Here is a 17,286-nt window from a genome sequence, read left to right as displayed (position 1 = left end):
ATGTATAATTGTTCTATTAAAAAAAGTGGAAAATACTCCAAACCACAATATAGCATAATTTACCTTTGATGTACATAAATTAATGCTATGCAAGTCTAACCTACACAGGACAAAAATCCTAATTGGGGAAAAAAGAAAGAGAAAATAATCCTAATTTTTAATTAACATTAGAAGCTACTTGAGAATTTACCTTTGATGTACATAATGCATATAAACCTTTCCCAAAATAAAAAAGAGAACAGAAAAAGAGCACATATTCACTTCACAGTATTCAGAACAAAACCACGCTTCACAGGTAATTGACAGGTCACGGATTTGAATCATCAAGAAAGTAAGTGGAAACTATTATTAATCCTTGAAAAAAGAAGGCAAAACCACGCTTGCATGTGTTAGCTTGTCTTCTTTTGGGCATATGGCGTCTTAAAGAATTGCTTCTACCAATTCTCCAGATATATAGACAGCCCCCTCCACATATTGCCTTCATCTACTTTTCCTGATTAGTTAGAAACTAAGTTTCCAGTGTATAATTTCTCAATGGCTAGTACTATCTCAGCCTTCAACATCTCCACCATTGCCATCCTCATTTTCTTCATGCCTATTCATGTCACCTGTAAGCAAAAGCATGAGTTTGTCAAAGAAATTAACAAAGAAGCACTCGAACTAAGAGAAGAAAAGCTAAGCCATTTTAGATTCTTCTGGCATGATATTGGCACTGGTATACACCCCACTTCAGTCACAGTAGTGAAGCCACTACCAAAATTCCGTAATGGGTTTGGCTTTGTTAACATGATCGATAATCCGGTGACCATAGAATCTGAACTGAGCTCCAAACTAGTTGCAAGAGCACAAGGGTTCTATGCATCAGCTTCACAAGCGGAGTTGGCTCTGTTGATGATAATGAATTTTGTTTTTGTTGAAGGGAAGTATAATGGAAGCACCATCACCTTGCTAGGGAGGAATCCGGTGTTCCACAAGGTTAGGGAGATGCCGGTGATTGGGGGAAGTGGGCTTCTCCGGTTTGCTCGGGGCTATGCTCAGGCTAGAACTCATTCCTTTAATCTCAAGACTGGTGAAGCTACTGTTGAGTATAACATCTATGTAACGCACTACTGATTTATGATCTTGCTTTAGTTGGTACTTGTGAGTGTTTTTTTTCAATAAGAAATTATGTAGGTTTCCAATTCTATAGCAATTATCTCTATGGGATATATTGACCGAAGTTTATCATCCAATTCAATATTGTCCAATATTATTCTATTTTTAAGATAATCCAATGGGAATCCATGAAGTTAGTACTTAGTCCATATATACTTGGAGGAAAAGTTGTGGGAGTTAACAATTTAATTGAGTCGAAGTTCTAGTCAATTATATCAACAAAATTGTTTCATTTTTGGGAGAAAGGAAAATCACATGACAAGAGATTGGGAGTTCATGTTAAAATGGAGCTGGAGTGTATAATGCATGTACAATGATCTGCTGAGTTTTCAGAAAGTTGTGATTATATGTATAGTTCATAATTCACTTAAACAAGGGTATTGAACTATTTTATGTTTTAATGTAGATCAATCATTTTTTAATTTTGTATACACAAGATTATTTTAAGTGAAAAGAACTGGTGATTTTATAGCTTATTAACTAATGTAGCTATAATCAATGCGAGACAATCTCCCAACAAAAAAAAAATCTCACATATCGAACATATAGGTCATAAATTTATGATGACACTTTGTACCAAAAAGAATTACAAAGAAGCAAAAATTTTAAATACCCAAGTCTTTTTTTTTTTGGGTCAATCGGAGACCTAATTGCCAGTTACGTAATAGTAGCACAATGAAGGAAAGAATCATCCATAAAATCGGGTGACAAGTTCCCAATTTCCACGCCAAGTTGAAAACTTATGACCTGCCTATGCACGATTGACAAGGGATCCAAGACTTCACAAGTTTCAATTCAAATCAATTTACTCTACATAGAGATATGGTATAAATAGATAGGCCTGTCAACGGTCCGAGTCTAGACTCGGATCCGGTCCGGATCCGTGAAATTAATGCAGGAATGGGTGGGGATTTAATTCCGTTACCCGGATCCAAATCCGTTTTGTCAAACAAAAAAAATGGGTCGAATACGGAATATAGTATTTCGACCCGTATTAGACCCGGATCCGGATATAAATGAATTAATAATTTAAAATATGTATATTTATCAATATAATTTGATTAGAGTGATGTATTTGAGTAAAGTCAATTTGATTTATTTTCTTATTTGGTTTTTTTTGTATTAGTTAGAAATTAGTGTACAAATATATTTTTTTCTCATTTTTATTAGAAATTGTAAATTTTCATAATTTTTTTCGGGTAGACCCGGACCCGGATCCGAGACCCATCGGATCTGGATCCGGAATATAGAATAGAAGACCCGTCGGATAAACGGGTCGAATCCGTATCCGATTTGATATGCCGGGTCCGGGTTGGGAATAATGAATTCCGGTCCGAACCCCGGTCCGTTGGCAGGCCTATATATACATTTTAAGCACAATGTAAACCAATATTATTATAGTGTGATGTAAAATAATCATTTTATTCTCAACTAGCCTGAAATAAAACTTGTGAGACCGCGAGGTAATTGACAAGTTGAATATCCACTCGAGAATTCGACTCGATTCTATTCTAGCATATCAAAACCGCCCACAAATCAGCTGCCAAGCCCAATCTCCTAGAAACTGAAGAATGCCTACAAAGCTTAAACATTAAAGGCTGAAGCCCGGTCTCGTAGAAGTTTACAGGGACATGGTGCATATTGTCAGCCCAAATGTGCAATGATACAGGTTCATACTCAAGATGGGCCTAAATGAGACATCAGAGGAGGCTGGCATTTTCCGGAGTACTCCAGCCCAATATGAACTTCGCAGAACGCCGGAGTCTTCTCGTGTTTCATTTAGGCCATTTGACTTTCTCACTCGGTCCTTTTCCATTTTGAAAAAAAAAAAGAAAAAGAAAGGTCTCCAAATTCACATTTTTTGTCCATTCGAAAATTATAATTGGCTTTCAATTGCTTATTAATGTTTTTGTCTAATACTTATCTACCACGTCAATTAGGCAACAATATCTGTACTCAACCTGTGTTTGAACAATAGATTATTTGGAATAATTTTTTTGAAAAAATAATGTAACATTTTTATAATGTATGTGAGATAAAAAATAATAAAAAATATATTAATAATAAAAATAAATAAATTTTGACAAATAATATACTATCTATTATTGCATTTCAACACCTATTTCATCATGAGATTATAGTTGAAATTAAAACTTTTGAGTATTTTGTTTATTCAAAGAAAATCAACAAGATTATATTAAACAAACATAGATATACCAACATATTTATGATGTAAAGTACGAGTATTTATAATGAATTTAAAAATATTTTTTGAATAATAATTATTTATCAAATTTTTAAAAATAATTATCTATAACATCAATCACGCAACAATCCCTACTCCATCTTGCTATCTATTATTGTATTTCAACCACTATTTTGTTATGAGATTGTAATTGAAATTAAAGCTTTTGAGTATCTATTTATTCACACATATTAAAAAAATCAAGGAGATTATACTAATAAACGTAGATGTACCCGATATCCATACTTAAACTTGCTATCTATTATTGCATTTCAATCGCTATTTTGTTATGAGATTGTAATTGAAATTAAAACTTTGAAGTATTTTATTTATTCACACAAATACAAAAATCAAGGAGATTATATTAATGAACATAAATATACCAACAACATATTTATGTCAACTGTTTAAGATGTAATTGAAAATATTTTTTAAAATAATAATCTGTCCAAATGACAGGTTGTCGAAGCCTGTGCAATAATAAAATTAAACCTAATTGCCAGTTAAAATGACCAAAACCCACTTCCAAGTACTGGAGCAGGGACTCTAGGTGTGCAATGGGTTACTTGATTCACCCTGTTCCCGAAGAGTTTGCTTGATCCGATATACCCGAATGGAATGGTTATTTCTTTTCACAAATAATTATGAATTCGTAGACAGGGCAAGTAGGGTCGTATCCACAGGGACTGGGTATATTCGTTTCTTAAGAAATCCCAAGTGACACAGGGGGGTGATTTTGTAGGAACGACGATAATTAAATAAATTCGAATAAGTAAATAAAAATAAACAACTAACTAACAATTAAACCACAATTCACTGGACTCAGGATAACAATAATTGAAGGCCTAAATCAATTAAAACAAGGAAATAATCAAAAATAAAATAAAGTAGGCAATTAAAAGTCAAATGGCTATCCACTACAACCAAGGAAATATTAACTAAAGATCTAGCCAAGAAGTAACTTCAGCAATGGTTCACCTAATTGATCATTGATGCAAAGCAATCCCAATTATTTACCAATAAATAGGTTATAACTACCAAATAAGCGATGGCAGTCAACTCCTCCTTACTGTGTCGGTGATCAAGGTACGCCCGTTAATCACTGCTCTAATTGAGTAATAATCTTAGGTACGCCCGTAGAATTTAATTCCCCAACTGCCTTACGTATTAGAGGAGCCCTATTCTAACCAAATAACACACTACCAGGGTTATTTTAGATTAACCCGCGTATCCCCCTGACATGAATCTAATCGTGCCAGTTGTCACTATTTTGAGGTAATTAAACAATTACGGATTTAATACCCCAATTGACAATAGACTACCCAATCAATTAATTATCCGGATCCAAGACAACCAATTAATTAAATAACCATAAGCATAGCAATCAGGGAAAATGCGAATACCAATAGATGAAAGGAAAAGATTAAATTAAATTGATCTCACAATCTTTAGGCGAACCAGAGCCTTCGTTGCTCCTTGGCTAGAAGGGAGGAATTTAGTTCATATTTGATGCGTAAACCTCAGACAAAATTGCAAAGGAAATCGCAGCCATCTTTCGTCTAAATTTGGACAATCCAATTCGTCCGAATACTGAATAAATAGAAAAGCTACAGAAGGCCATTCATGGCTTCCATTCTGTTCCACGCACAGAGGAAAAGAAGAGAAATACTGAAAGTAGCTAAAGAAGAAGAAAAAGTCAAGCCCAGGCTGGCTAAGCTCCTGACATTCGTAAGTCTCAAAAGCAAAAAGGTAAACTCCTTGGAAAAGTCAACAACCTTTTCTTCTCAGCTAAAGACCAAAAGAAAAAACTAAGCATAAAAGCCAGCCCCCTTTTTGATCCTTTTTTCTTCCTTCTTATTGCGGCGGCTCACCAGGAGGGAGAAGCCCTCCGTCCGTCCTTTCTTGCGGAAATTACCAAAATGGGCATCATATCCTCTTTGCCAAAAATATCCCTGGAATAAGCTCTGTGGCTTGGACATCTTTTCTGTCAAACTTGGCACTTGTTATCGTATTTTCGTTCTACTCCCTGAAATAAATGCAAAATACTAAAAATGAGTAGAATCCTGCAATTAATCCACATCAAGTCAGGTAATAGGAGGAATTAATAATAAAATAAATGAATAAATTGTAACCTATCAATTCCCCCCACACCTAAACCATTCTTGTCCTCAAGCATAAGAATAGTAAACGAACACCAAAATTCGATGATGGCCATTGCCCAATCTCCTATATTGCCAAGATATTCAAGAGAAAAACATATATCGAGCATTGGTGATTAAAATCCAAGAAGCCTCCCCCCCGGTTAGCCCCTAAACTGCGAATTCCTTCAATTTTCAGGTTAACTACTCTAAGAAAAGGGAATGGCGCACAACATTTATCAGCTAACGGTCCAAATATTCACACAAGTCTCCATATTAAGTCCATAAACCAGCAAGCCTCCCCAGTATTTATTCTCTTTTTTTTTCTTTTTTTTTTCGTCTAAGGATAATAATAATTAGCACAAAAAGACTTAGTCGTTAGCCATCGGGGCCTTTTGACGCGAACTCCAACATTTTTAGATGAAGGAGCCCGGTTACTCAGCTCCTACCGCTATACGACCACGTACTCATATAAAGTACCATCTTTTGACGCGAGAATCGACACTTTTAGGTGCCGATCCCCGGTTACTCAATAGTAACTTAATAGCGGAGTACAGTCAAACTTATTCACAGCCGAACAATGCACAAACGCAAAATAACAGCACTAGCAATCAAACATAGGAGCAGCTCGCCTCATTATTGCCAAACATGGAGAACTGGAGTCAATATTGGACCAGTTCACATTAAAAGCCATAGTCATTCCCTATGCCTAGAAAAATTAACACAGAAATCAAAAGAGCCAAGCAATCCAATATTCACCGGGGAGATATTCTGGATCCAACCACATTAACCCGATACATTTTGTATTTTAAAAACTTGGCAAAAGTAGACTTGGAGTCAATAAGTCCACATCTCCATTTTTAGCATTCACATGAACATGAAGGGTAGGCACTAAGAAGAAAGAACGAAAATGAGCAACTAGAAATAAAACTAAGAAATACTCCTAAAAACTAAAAACAAACGAGCAACTAGAAATAAAACTAAGAAATACTCCTAAAAACTAAAAACTTACATTTTTTTTTTACTAAAAACGGAAAACACTAGCACCCCCTTGGACCCGTTCCCCCCACACCTACAGGACACATTGTCCTCAATGTGACAAATAAAAACCAAAAGTGAAGCAAAAGTGAGAGGGGGATCAGCCAAACTTCCCTGAAATCGGGTCATAGCGGAGGGCGAGGTGGAAACGGAGGTGCAAAGCCTGTATGCATCAGAAACTGAGCCAAATTCTGTGCTATGCCGGCGACATTGGCGTCAACGTTGACCATCCGAGCTTGCATAGTCTGAACCTGCTCCCGGAGTTGCTGCCATTCAGTAGTCCCATGCGGTGGAGGTGGTACAGAAGAAGATGGCCCAACTGTGTCCTCGGCTGATCCAGGAAAGGAGGAGGGCCCTGCCCGGGACGAATGATGCGCACTCGGAGCTCTAAGTGGTCCCGGGGGGGTGAACTGGTAGGAACCATCAGGCAGGCGCTCGATGACTCCCATCCTCTCCAAACAGTCTACGTCCAAGAGCTCCATTTCGCACGCCAAATGTAGGTCGTGGTTCTCCAGGTTAAGAACCCCCAACTGTATCGCCAAGTGAGTGATATAGGACCCAAGGATAAGGGGCTTGTTCTTTTTGGCCAAGACGGTCTTGAACTGTGCGGCCAACCAACACCCCAAGTTAACCTTGATATTGTTCTTCATACTCCAGAGGAAGAAGAACTCAGGGCGAGAGAGTATGCCAGAGCTGTCCTTGCGCCCTGAGTAGCTGTAGGCTAAGAAACGCTGAACATAGCGGGCACTAGGGTCCTTAAGAAAGGAGCTCCTAGATCGGGAAGGATCGTAGCGCTGCTGATCGACGGACATGTCTTCCCACACATCATGGTAGTGGGAGAGGAACGGCTCTATGTAGTCACAGGCACTCTCGGCATACTCCCTAGTACCAGCATACTCTCTAGTGACAAACCCAAATGCCCGATTGAATTGGGTAATGGAGAAATTGAACTCTCGACCCATGAGCCGGAAATGAATGACCTGTGGTGTGTCAACGGTGTATCTCGTAGGTAACTCGAACTCAAAGGTGGAGTAAAACTCCCGAGTCAGCTCGACAAAGGCGGGGCATAAGATATCGAGATATGAGCGCCACCCGATGGCTGTAAACATCTGCTCAACTTCCTCTTGTATGCCTAGACCCATGGCGGTTAATTTTTTCCAAGTTTTACTTGGTGTAATACGCCGCTCGCAGACCTTAGCATACCTCTGCTGATCGGCGGGTCTAGTGAAGGTTAGGTGCCCCCCAAAATGAGCTGGGGTATCTACCTGGCACCCCTACCCCTACCCAACCGGGTCCGAGCACCAGAAAAGGAAGGTAGGTTGGTAGGTGTATTCACAGGGATGGAGGCTTGTGGGGGAGGCTGAGAACGAGGGGTCCTAGACCTAGAGGATGATTTTGGTCTCACCATGTCCCCCAACAGTAAGTTCAAGGCAACAGAAAATCCAACAGGTATAGAAACCAGCAATATCAAAGCAAAAATCTCCCAGTAGTAACTCAGCCAATAGCAAACAAAAGAGTTCCAGCAGGTAATCAACAAGCAATTCAGAAATAACTCAACTATAATCTCAAGAGAAACCCCAGCGGGTCATCCAGCAATTCAAGCAATATCCCCAAGCAACGTGATGTTCAAAATGTCGTCTCCAAATCGAACAAATAATCATAGCATTGCAACACACTTAAAATCTCAATAAACGGCTCCAGTTGGCCAAGAAAAGTGCTAACTCATATTCAGCAATAGTAGTGCAGCAAGGGGACAGTAACAACGCAATAAACACAGCTACTCAGACAGTCAAACCAATGCAGTATTGTAGCTCACCCAGATTCCCAACAGGTGGCTCCAGATGGCCAATTAAATGCACAATTTCACCCAACCCAAAAGAATTAGCAATTCCAAGCAAGAATAGTCCAACCAGTACCACTGGTGAAAAATCATCCAAATATGCACAAGCTGCTACCAAATATCACCGGCTAACACTGAGAAATTGGGGGCAAGTGTCAAATACCTCCACTGGGACTACCCCAGGCGGCAGACAGAGAAGCGGCGTTGAAGCTGGTGGAGCGTGGCTGCGTATGTGGGCAGAGCGTGGCGATGGCGAGAGGCGCGCAGAGCAGCAGCGGCGCGCGACTCCAGCGTGGATGGCGACGGCTCGGGCTGGTGGAGCGCTCAGAGAGCAGGGGAGAGCAGCGAGGGAGGCGCACTCCTCGCTGGTTGAATCGGATGGCGGACGCGGACTGGGCAGCGGCGGCGGCGGCCAGTGGAGATCTGGGTTGCGGCTGATGGCCGTGGGTCGAAGAAAGAGGGAGAGAGCTCGCGGCGTGAGCGTAGCTGGTGGTCGAGCGGGGCGGCGCTCGCGTCGGCGTGCGCAGCGGCGAGCGGCGACGTCACTCCTGCATCGGGTGAGGAAGGGTGGCGGACAGGTGGTGGCGGCGCTGGAGTGGTTGCACGATGGCCCAGCGAGCTTCAGCCGTGGAGAACGGTGGTAGATCGCGGGCGGCGATGGGCTGGGCGAGCGCTCGGCGGCCGTGGCAGTAAAGGGATTCGGCTGTCGCGTGCGCAGAGAGCAGGGGAGCAGCAGGGGAGAAAGAAAGAAAAGAGAAAGAAAGAAAGAAGAAGAAAGGGGAAAGAAGAAAGGGGAAAGAAAGGAACTCTCGTGTGTGTGTGTTTTTTTTCTCTTTTTTTTTTTTTTAAGAAAAGAAATTGCTACGGTTAAGATGCAAAATTTTTCTTGCCCTTGCTTTTTTTTTCCCATTATTTGAATAATGAAATAATAATAATAATTTTTCTATATTCTTTCATTTTTTTTTGAATCCTTACCTTTCCCGCGAACGTGACGCGGGCACGTCAAGAGGGCAGGAGAGCTCCCAGAAGTTTCAGAAATTCCTGATCGTGAGCGTCCTGCACATCACCACGCGGTCACGTCATGACTGAGGGAGACCTATAAATCAGCAAAAACGAAAACTGAAACCCAAAATCAGTCGAATTCCAGGAGAACACTTCTAAACTACTGCACGAAAGTGAACAACCAACAAAAAGGAACAATTGGGTTGCCTCCCAATAAGCGCCTTTCTTTAATGTCTTTGGCTAGACATGGTAAAATGTCACTGATTAGGACACGGTGGTGCGTCAAGCCTTATTGTCTCCACCTCTCTTCCTGAAAATCTTTCGTAATAATATTTGAGACGGTGTCCATTCACCACAAATTTGTTGTCTGTCTTAGTACTTCGGATCTCAACTGCACCATATGAAAAAACGTGAGTAACCATAAAAGGTCCAATCCAACGGGAACGTAGCTTACCTGGGAATAACTTGAGCCTGGATTGGTACAGGAGGACCTTCTGACCAACTTCAAATGTTTTTCTTGAAATTTGTTGGTCATGAAATGCCCGGCTTTTCTCTTTATAAATCAAGGCGTTTTCGTATGCTTCGTTCCGGATCTCCTCCAATTCTTGCAAATCCAACTTCCGTTGAGCACCGGCCTCCTCTAAATTCATATTGCATTGTTTTATCGCCCAAAAAACCTTGTGCTCGAACTCCACTGGAAAGTGACACGGCTTCCCAAATACCAACCTGTACGGTGACATCCCTATAGGAGTCTTGTACGCCATCCTATAGGCCCAGAGTGCGTCCTCCAACCTTTAGCTCCAATCTTTCCTATCAGGGCGCACCATTTTCTCTAAAATGGACTTAATCTCCCGATTCGACACCTCCGCTTGACCATTGGTCTGAGGATGGTATGACGTTGAGACCCTGTGGAGTACACCATACTTGCGAAACAACGCAGCTATGGTTTTGTTGCAAAAATGCGTCCCCCTATCACTGACAATAGCTCTAGGTATTCCAAATCGCACAAAAATATTAGACCTGATAAAATCTGCAACTACTTTCGAGTCATTAGTTCGAGTGGCCTTAGCCTCCACCCATTTAGACACATAATCAACTGCCAGCAAAATATATAAAAAACCAAATGAAGTAGGAAAAGGCCCCATGAAATCTATACCCCAGACATCAAGAATTTCAACAAAAATCAACGGGACTTGGGGCATTTGATCTCTACGGGCTATATTACCTACCTTTTGACAGCGATCACATGACTTACAAAACACATAGACATCCTTAAACAATGAAGGCCAATAAAATCCACTTTCCAAAACCTTATGAGCAGTTCTCTTGGGTCTAAAATGACCTCCACAGGCAAAAGCATGACAAAAAGCTAAAATTGATTGAAATTCCACTTCACTTACACATCTCCTCATTATTTGGTCAGCACATCTCTTCCATAGGTACGGGTCGTCCCAGATGAAATACTTGGCGTCACTTTTCAATTTATCCTTCTTCGATTTTGGCCAACCTGCAGGAAAATCACCCGTTACTAGATAATTGACCAAATCAGCATACCAAGGCAATTGAGAATTTAAGGAAAATAAATGCTCTTCAGGGAATGCATCCTTCAATGGCTCATTATCCTCCCCAATTGGTATGCGACTTAAATGGTCTGCTACTAGATTTTCTGAGCCTTTTTTGTCCCTTATCTCCAGGTCAAATTCCTGTAGTAGCAATATCCACCTTATGAGTCTCGGCTTTGCATCTTTCTTGGTCATTAGGTACCTTAATGCTGCATGGTCAGAAAATATAATTACTTTAGCACCTAGCAAATATGACCTGAATTTTTCTAAAGCAAAAATAACTGCAAGAAACTCCTTCTCAGTGGTGGAGTAATTCAACTGGGCTCCATTCAATGCTCGGGATGCATAATAGATGACGTGAGCTGCCTTCCCTATTCTTTGCCCCAATACAGCCCCTAAGGCCTGATCACTGGCATCGCACATAATCTCAAATGGTAGACTCCAGTCAGGGGGCTGGATGATTGGGGGTGAAGTCAACAATTCTTTCAACTTGTCGAAGGCCTTCTCACATTTGTCATTGAATTCGAAGGTCACATCCTTTTGTAGGAGTTGGAACAATGGGGCTCCAATTTTTGAAAAATCCTTGATGAATCTTCGATAAAAACCTGCATGTCCAAGAAAAAAGCGCACCTCCCGCACACTCGCGGGGTAAGGTAATGCAAAAATAATGTCTATTTTAGCCCTGTCAACTTCTATGCCCTTAGACGATACAATATGACCCAGGACTATCCCGTGCTCAACCATAAAATGACATTTTTCCCAATTAAACACAAGATTAGTCTCTATACACCTTATCAGGATCAATTTCAGGTTATCTAGACACGTATCAAAACTATCACCATACACACTGAAATCATCCATGAAAACTTCTATTATTTTCTCAACATACTCAGAAAAGATGCTTACCATACATTTTTGGAAAGTCGCAGGTGCATTGCACAACCCAAATGGCATTCGTCTGTAGGCAAAGGTCCCGAACGGGCACGTGAAAGTTGTCTTCTCTTGATCCTCTGGGGCAATTGCTATCTGAAAGTATCCTGAAAATCCATCCAAAAAGCAATAATAAGCTCTACCAGCTAAACGTTCAACCATTTGGTCAATGAAAGGGAGAGGGAAATGGTCCTTTTTAGTGACAGCGTTTAGCCTACGGTAGTCTATGCACTGCCTCCATCCCGTGGGTTTGCGCACTGGCACGAGCTCACCCGTTTGGTTGGCTTCTACCGTCACTCCCGCCTTCTTCGGGACTACCTGGATCGGACTCACCCAAGGGCTATCAGATATTGCAAAGATGATCCCCACATCTAGCAATTTTAGAATCTCTTTCTTTACAACTTCCATCATGAGGGGATTGAGCCTTCTTTGAGCCTGCCTAACAGGTTTGGCATTGTCTTCTAGCCTAATCCGGTGCATACAGATGGCCGGGCTGATCCCCTTAATGTCTGCGATTGTCCAGCATATCGCCTCTTTATGCTCCCGAAGGACCCGGATCAATTTCTCTTCCTGGATTTTTGACAGTGTCGATGAGATAATCACCAGGAGTGTCTCATTATCACCCAAATATGCATATTTCAGGTGCTCTGGTGGAGGTTTCAACTCCAGTGCAGGTGCCTGCACCACAGATGACAATACCCTCTGGTGAGGCTCGGGAGTAAAAATAGGTAAGATTTCATACCTTTTCGTGGTGGTCTGCAATGAGTGTAATGCACCTATTGTGCATTTTAAATGCTCACTCCATTCCACCTGAGGAGTTGTCTCCAACTCGAGGTGCTTGGTTAAAGCCACCTCCAACTCATCCTTGCCATCAGTTTCAAAGACTTCCTGCACTACAGGGTCAATAGCACTCACAGAAAAAATTGAGCTAAAGTTGGAGTTCGAGGGGTACTTCATATATCAAAAATATTAAAATGCACAATTTTCCCATCAAACTCCATGTACAAGGTACCCTTATTAACATCAATTTTCGTCTGTGCAGTGCTCATAAAAGGTCTACCCAATAACAAAGGTAAGGGATCATGGGAGTGATCATCATCCATATCCAGTACATAAAAATCAACTGGAAACACCAAATCATTAACTTTTACCAATACATTTTCAACCAACCCATCAGGATATGCATTAGTTCGGTCAGCTAATTGAATGATAATTCCAGTTTCTTTCAATGGACCTAATTTTAGAGAAGCATAGATAGATTTAGGCATGACATTAATTGATGCTCCCAGATCCAACATGGCCTTTCTGATCACAGTATTACCTATCTTACAAGGAATAGTAAACATACCTGGGTCCCCGCACTTTGGTGGAAGCTTCCTCTGCAGGACCGCTGACACATTCTCCCCAACAATAACCCATTCATCCCCCCTCAATCGCCTTCGGTTGACACACAAGTCCCTTAGGAACTTGGCATATTTTGGTACTTGTTTGATGGCGTCTAAGAGGGGGATATTTATCTCAACCTTGCGAAAAACCTCCAAGATTTCCTTCTCCTTATCCTGCTTCTTTGATTTTTCCAACCTGTTAGGAAAAGGAGGCGGGTTAGTTTTAACTGTAATTATTGGGTCAGGAAGTACCTTTTGATCTGCACCATTGCTGTCCTCCCTTTCGAGCTCATTTTCGATCTTCTCTTCATCATTGTCCTTAGGAATCACAGGTTCAGGCCTCTGAATTTCTTTCCCACTCCTTAGGGTCATGGCGCTCACGTTCTTCGGATTCAACTCCGGTTGAGATGGCAGCTTCCCTTGGTTCTGGGACTCCAAACGGTTAACTTTGGTGGCCAGTTGACTTATCTGATTCCTTATGTCCTGCATTTCGGAGTCCGTCCTTTGCTGATTTTGCATAATAGCTGCCTCCGTCCTTTACTGATTTTGCGCCATGGTTGTCATCATTTGTTTCAGCATCTCCTCCGTAGATGAATCAGATTGAGGGGTCGGAGGTGGTCGGGGTTGGTATTGCTGCTGGTACCCTGGTGGCTTATTTGGCACAAAGTTAGACTGCCTGTTCGGCGTGAAGTTGGGTTGCCTATTCCCTCCATAACTGAGGTTGGGATGATCTCTCCACCCGGGGTTGTAGGTGCTTGAATAAGGGTCGTACTGCTTCCTTGGCGCGGGTGCGTGGTCAGCCATGTTCACCTGTTCTGCAGTTTCTTCCTGAATCATTGGACACATGTATGCAGACTGACCTATACCAGTGCAAATCCCGCATACCCTGGCTTGTGATGCATTTCTCACAGCCTGTTGCCTAACAAACGCAGTCAACTCATTTAGCTGCTGCTGCACAGAGGGTGTCTCTATCTCATTCACCCTACGTATTGGGACATCCTCTATTGTACTGAATTGCTGTGAATTCTCTGCCATCCCCTCTATTGACTTCCGTGCTTCCTGAGGGATTTTGTTCACCAGTGCCCCTCCACTTGCAGCATCAATGATACTCCTATCTCTAAAAATGAGCCCCTCATAAAAATATTGTATGATCAACTGTTCACTTATTTGGTGTTGGGGGCACCTGCGCAACAAGTTCTTATACCGTTCCCAATACTCGTAAAGTGACTCCCCTGGATGCTGCTTGATCCCACAAATTTCTTTCCTTAGACTTGCAGCCCTGGACGCAGGAAAATATTTATCCAAGAATTTTTTCTTCAATTGGCCCCACGTGGTGATGCTACCTGGTGACAGGTAGTACAGTCAGTCTTTCGCAGAATCTTTCAACGAGAAGGGGAATGCCCTCATTTTTATCTGCTCTTCTGTGATTCCCGGGGGTTTCATACTATTGCACACGACATCAAACTCCTGCAGATGCTTATACGGCTCTTCACCTGGTAAACCATGAAAAGAGGGTAAAAGCTAAATCAGACCAGATTTTAGTTCAAATGGAATGTTGTCATTTAAAGCGGAGAAAGTAATGCATAAAGGCTGCTGAGTTAAATCAGGAGCAGCCAACTCCCTTAATGTTTGTGCATTAGCCATGGTGCCCTCCTCCTGGTCAGAGTCACCCGAAGTGTTACCAAACGAATCTGTTGGTTCAGCTTCTGACTCGGGTCTTTGAGATGTAGCACTGGAGTGCTCTTCTCTGAGCTGTCTGGTTTCCTTTCTCGTTCTACGCGCGGTATTCTCTACCTCAGGGTCAAAAATCAAATCACCTGTGCGAGAGGATCGAGGCATACACTAGAAGAAAACCAGAAAATTAGGACAAAAATTGAATTTAAAAAGAAACAAATAATAACGCCAGTCCCCGGCAACGGCGCCAAAAATTGACAGGTTGTCGAAACCTGTGCAATAATAAAATTAAACCTAATTGCCAGTTAAAATGACCAAAACCCACTTCCAAGTACTGGAGCAGGGACTCTAGGTGTGCAATGGGTTACTTGATTCACCCTGTTCCCGAAGAGTTTGCTTGATCCGATATACCCGAATAGAATGGTTATTTCTTTTCACAAATAATTATGAATTCGTAGACAGGGCAAGTAGGGTCGTATCCACAGGGATTGGGTATATTCGTTTCTTAAGAAATCCCAAGTGACACAGGGGGGTGATTTTGTAGGAACGACGATAATTAAATAAATTCGAATAAGTAAATAAAAATAAACAACTAACTAACAATTAAACCACAATTCACTGGACTCAGGATAACAATAATTGAAGGCCTAAATCAATTAAAACAAGGAAATAATAAAAAATAAAATAAAATAGGCAATTAAAAGTCAAATGGCAATCCACTACAACCAAGGAAATATTAACTAAAGATCTAGCCAAGAAGTAACTTCAGCAATGGTTTACCTAATTGATCATTGATGCAAAGCAATCCCAATTATTTACCAATAAATAGGTTATAACTACCAAACAAGCGATGGCAGTCAACCCCTCCTTACTGTGTCGGTGATCAAGGTACGCCCGTTAATCACTGCTCTAATTGAGTAATAATCCTAGGTACGCCTGTAGAATTTAATTCCCCAACTGCCTTACGTATTAGAGGAGCCCTATTCTAACTAAATAACACACTATCAGGGTTATTTTAGATTAGCCCGCGTATCCCCCTGACATGAATCTAATCGTGCCAGTTGTCACTATTTTGAGGTAATTAAATAATTACGGATTTAATACCCCAATTGACAATAGACTACCCAATCAATTAATTATCCGGATCCAAGACAACCAATTAATTAAATAACCATAAGCATAGCAATCAGGGAAAATGCGAATACCAATAGATGAAAGAAAAAGATTAAATTAAATTGATCTCACAATCTTTAGGCGAACCAGAGCCTTCGTTGCTCCTTGGCTAGAAGGGAGGAATTTAGTTCATATTTGATGCGTAAACCTCAGACAAAATTGCAAAGGAAATCGCAGCCATCTTTCGTCTAAATTTGGACAATCCAATTCGTCCGAATACTGAATAAATAGAAAAGCTACAGAAGGCCATTCATGGCTTCCATTCTGTTCCGCGCACAGAGGAAAAGAAGAGAAATACTGAAAGTAGCTAAAGAAGAAGAAAAAGTCAAGCCCAGGCTGGCTAAGCTCCTGACATTCGTAAGTCTCAAAAGCAAAAAGATAAACTCCTTGGAAAAGTCAACAACCTTTTCTTCTCAGCTAAAGACCAAAAGAAAAAACTAAGCATAAAAGCCAGCCCCCTTTTTGATCATTTTTTCTTCCTTCTTATTGCGGCGGCTCACCAGGAGGGAGAAGCCCTCCGCCCGTTCTTTCTTGCGGAAATTACCAAAATGGGCATCATATCCTCTTTGCCAAAAATATCCCTGGAATAAGCTCTGTGGCTTGGACATCTTTTCTGTCAAACTTGGCACTTGTTATCGTATTTTCGTTCTACTCCCTGAAATAAATGCAAAATACTAAAAATGAGTAAAATCCTGCAATTAATCCACATCAAGTCAGGTAATAGGAGGAATTAATAATAAAATAAATAAATAAATTGCAACCTATCACCAAACAAATCAATTATTTACTATTTACCAAAGTAATCCTTGTTCAGATTGCCATATTTCTTTCAAAAAAATTATATCTTTTCTACGAATTGATTTTTTAATAATTTTTTTTTTACATTTTCTACAGATATATTCGAGAACTCTAGAAAATAACAACAAAAAAACAGTTCTACTCACAAGATAAGTCCAGCTGTCAACAATTCAACAGGGAAGTGTTGAGAATGTTCCCCAAAGCTTATGGGCTTTGACATGCACAGCTGTCAAGGATTTTTTCAAAAATAATTTTGGTAAAATAATAAATAAAAAAAATCTATAAATCTTGTGGTGGCCAAATTTCATAAATTAAATAAACAACCGACTTTTGTACAATACGCGTA

The 17,286-nt window shown here is 40.8% G+C and overlaps 3 protein-coding genes across 3 annotated transcripts; 1 reads left to right on the top strand and 2 right to left on the bottom strand.

The window, feature by feature from the left end:
• The first annotated feature begins 468 nt into the window (after positions 1-468).
• Positions 469-1,247, top strand: LOC113715547 (dirigent protein 22). Its single transcript, XM_027239777.2, has one exon. It carries the CDS (start codon positions 535-537, stop codon positions 1,111-1,113), a length of 579 nt encoding a protein of 192 aa, XP_027095578.1. The 5' UTR covers positions 469-534; the 3' UTR covers positions 1,114-1,247.
• An 8,428-nt stretch (positions 1,248-9,675) lies between these two features.
• On the bottom strand, positions 9,676-10,182 carry LOC113717073 (uncharacterized). The gene is made up of 2 exons (XM_027241722.2): positions 9,873-10,182; positions 9,676-9,809 (listed from the first exon to the last, which is right to left on the bottom strand). Exons 1-2 carry the CDS (start codon positions 10,180-10,182, stop codon positions 9,676-9,678), a joined length of 444 nt encoding a protein of 147 aa, XP_027097523.2.
• A 30-nt stretch (positions 10,183-10,212) lies between these two features.
• On the bottom strand, positions 10,213-13,784 carry LOC113717071 (uncharacterized). The gene is made up of 4 exons (XM_072070861.1): positions 12,891-13,784; positions 12,054-12,798; positions 10,648-11,585; positions 10,213-10,488 (listed from the first exon to the last, which is right to left on the bottom strand). The coding sequence occupies exons 1-4, from the start codon at positions 13,782-13,784 to the stop codon at positions 10,213-10,215; spliced, it is 2,853 nt and encodes a 950-aa protein (XP_071926962.1).
• Positions 13,785-17,286: the final 3,502 nt, after the last annotated feature.

This window comes from Coffea arabica, chromosome 11c (genome assembly GCF_036785885.1).
Source record: "Coffea arabica cultivar ET-39 chromosome 11c, Coffea Arabica ET-39 HiFi, whole genome shotgun sequence".
Lineage (NCBI taxonomy): Eukaryota > Viridiplantae > Streptophyta > Magnoliopsida > Gentianales > Rubiaceae > Coffea > Coffea arabica.
Note: the sequence above shows the minus strand (reverse complement) of the source record. Positions and strands in the feature narration are given on the sequence as shown.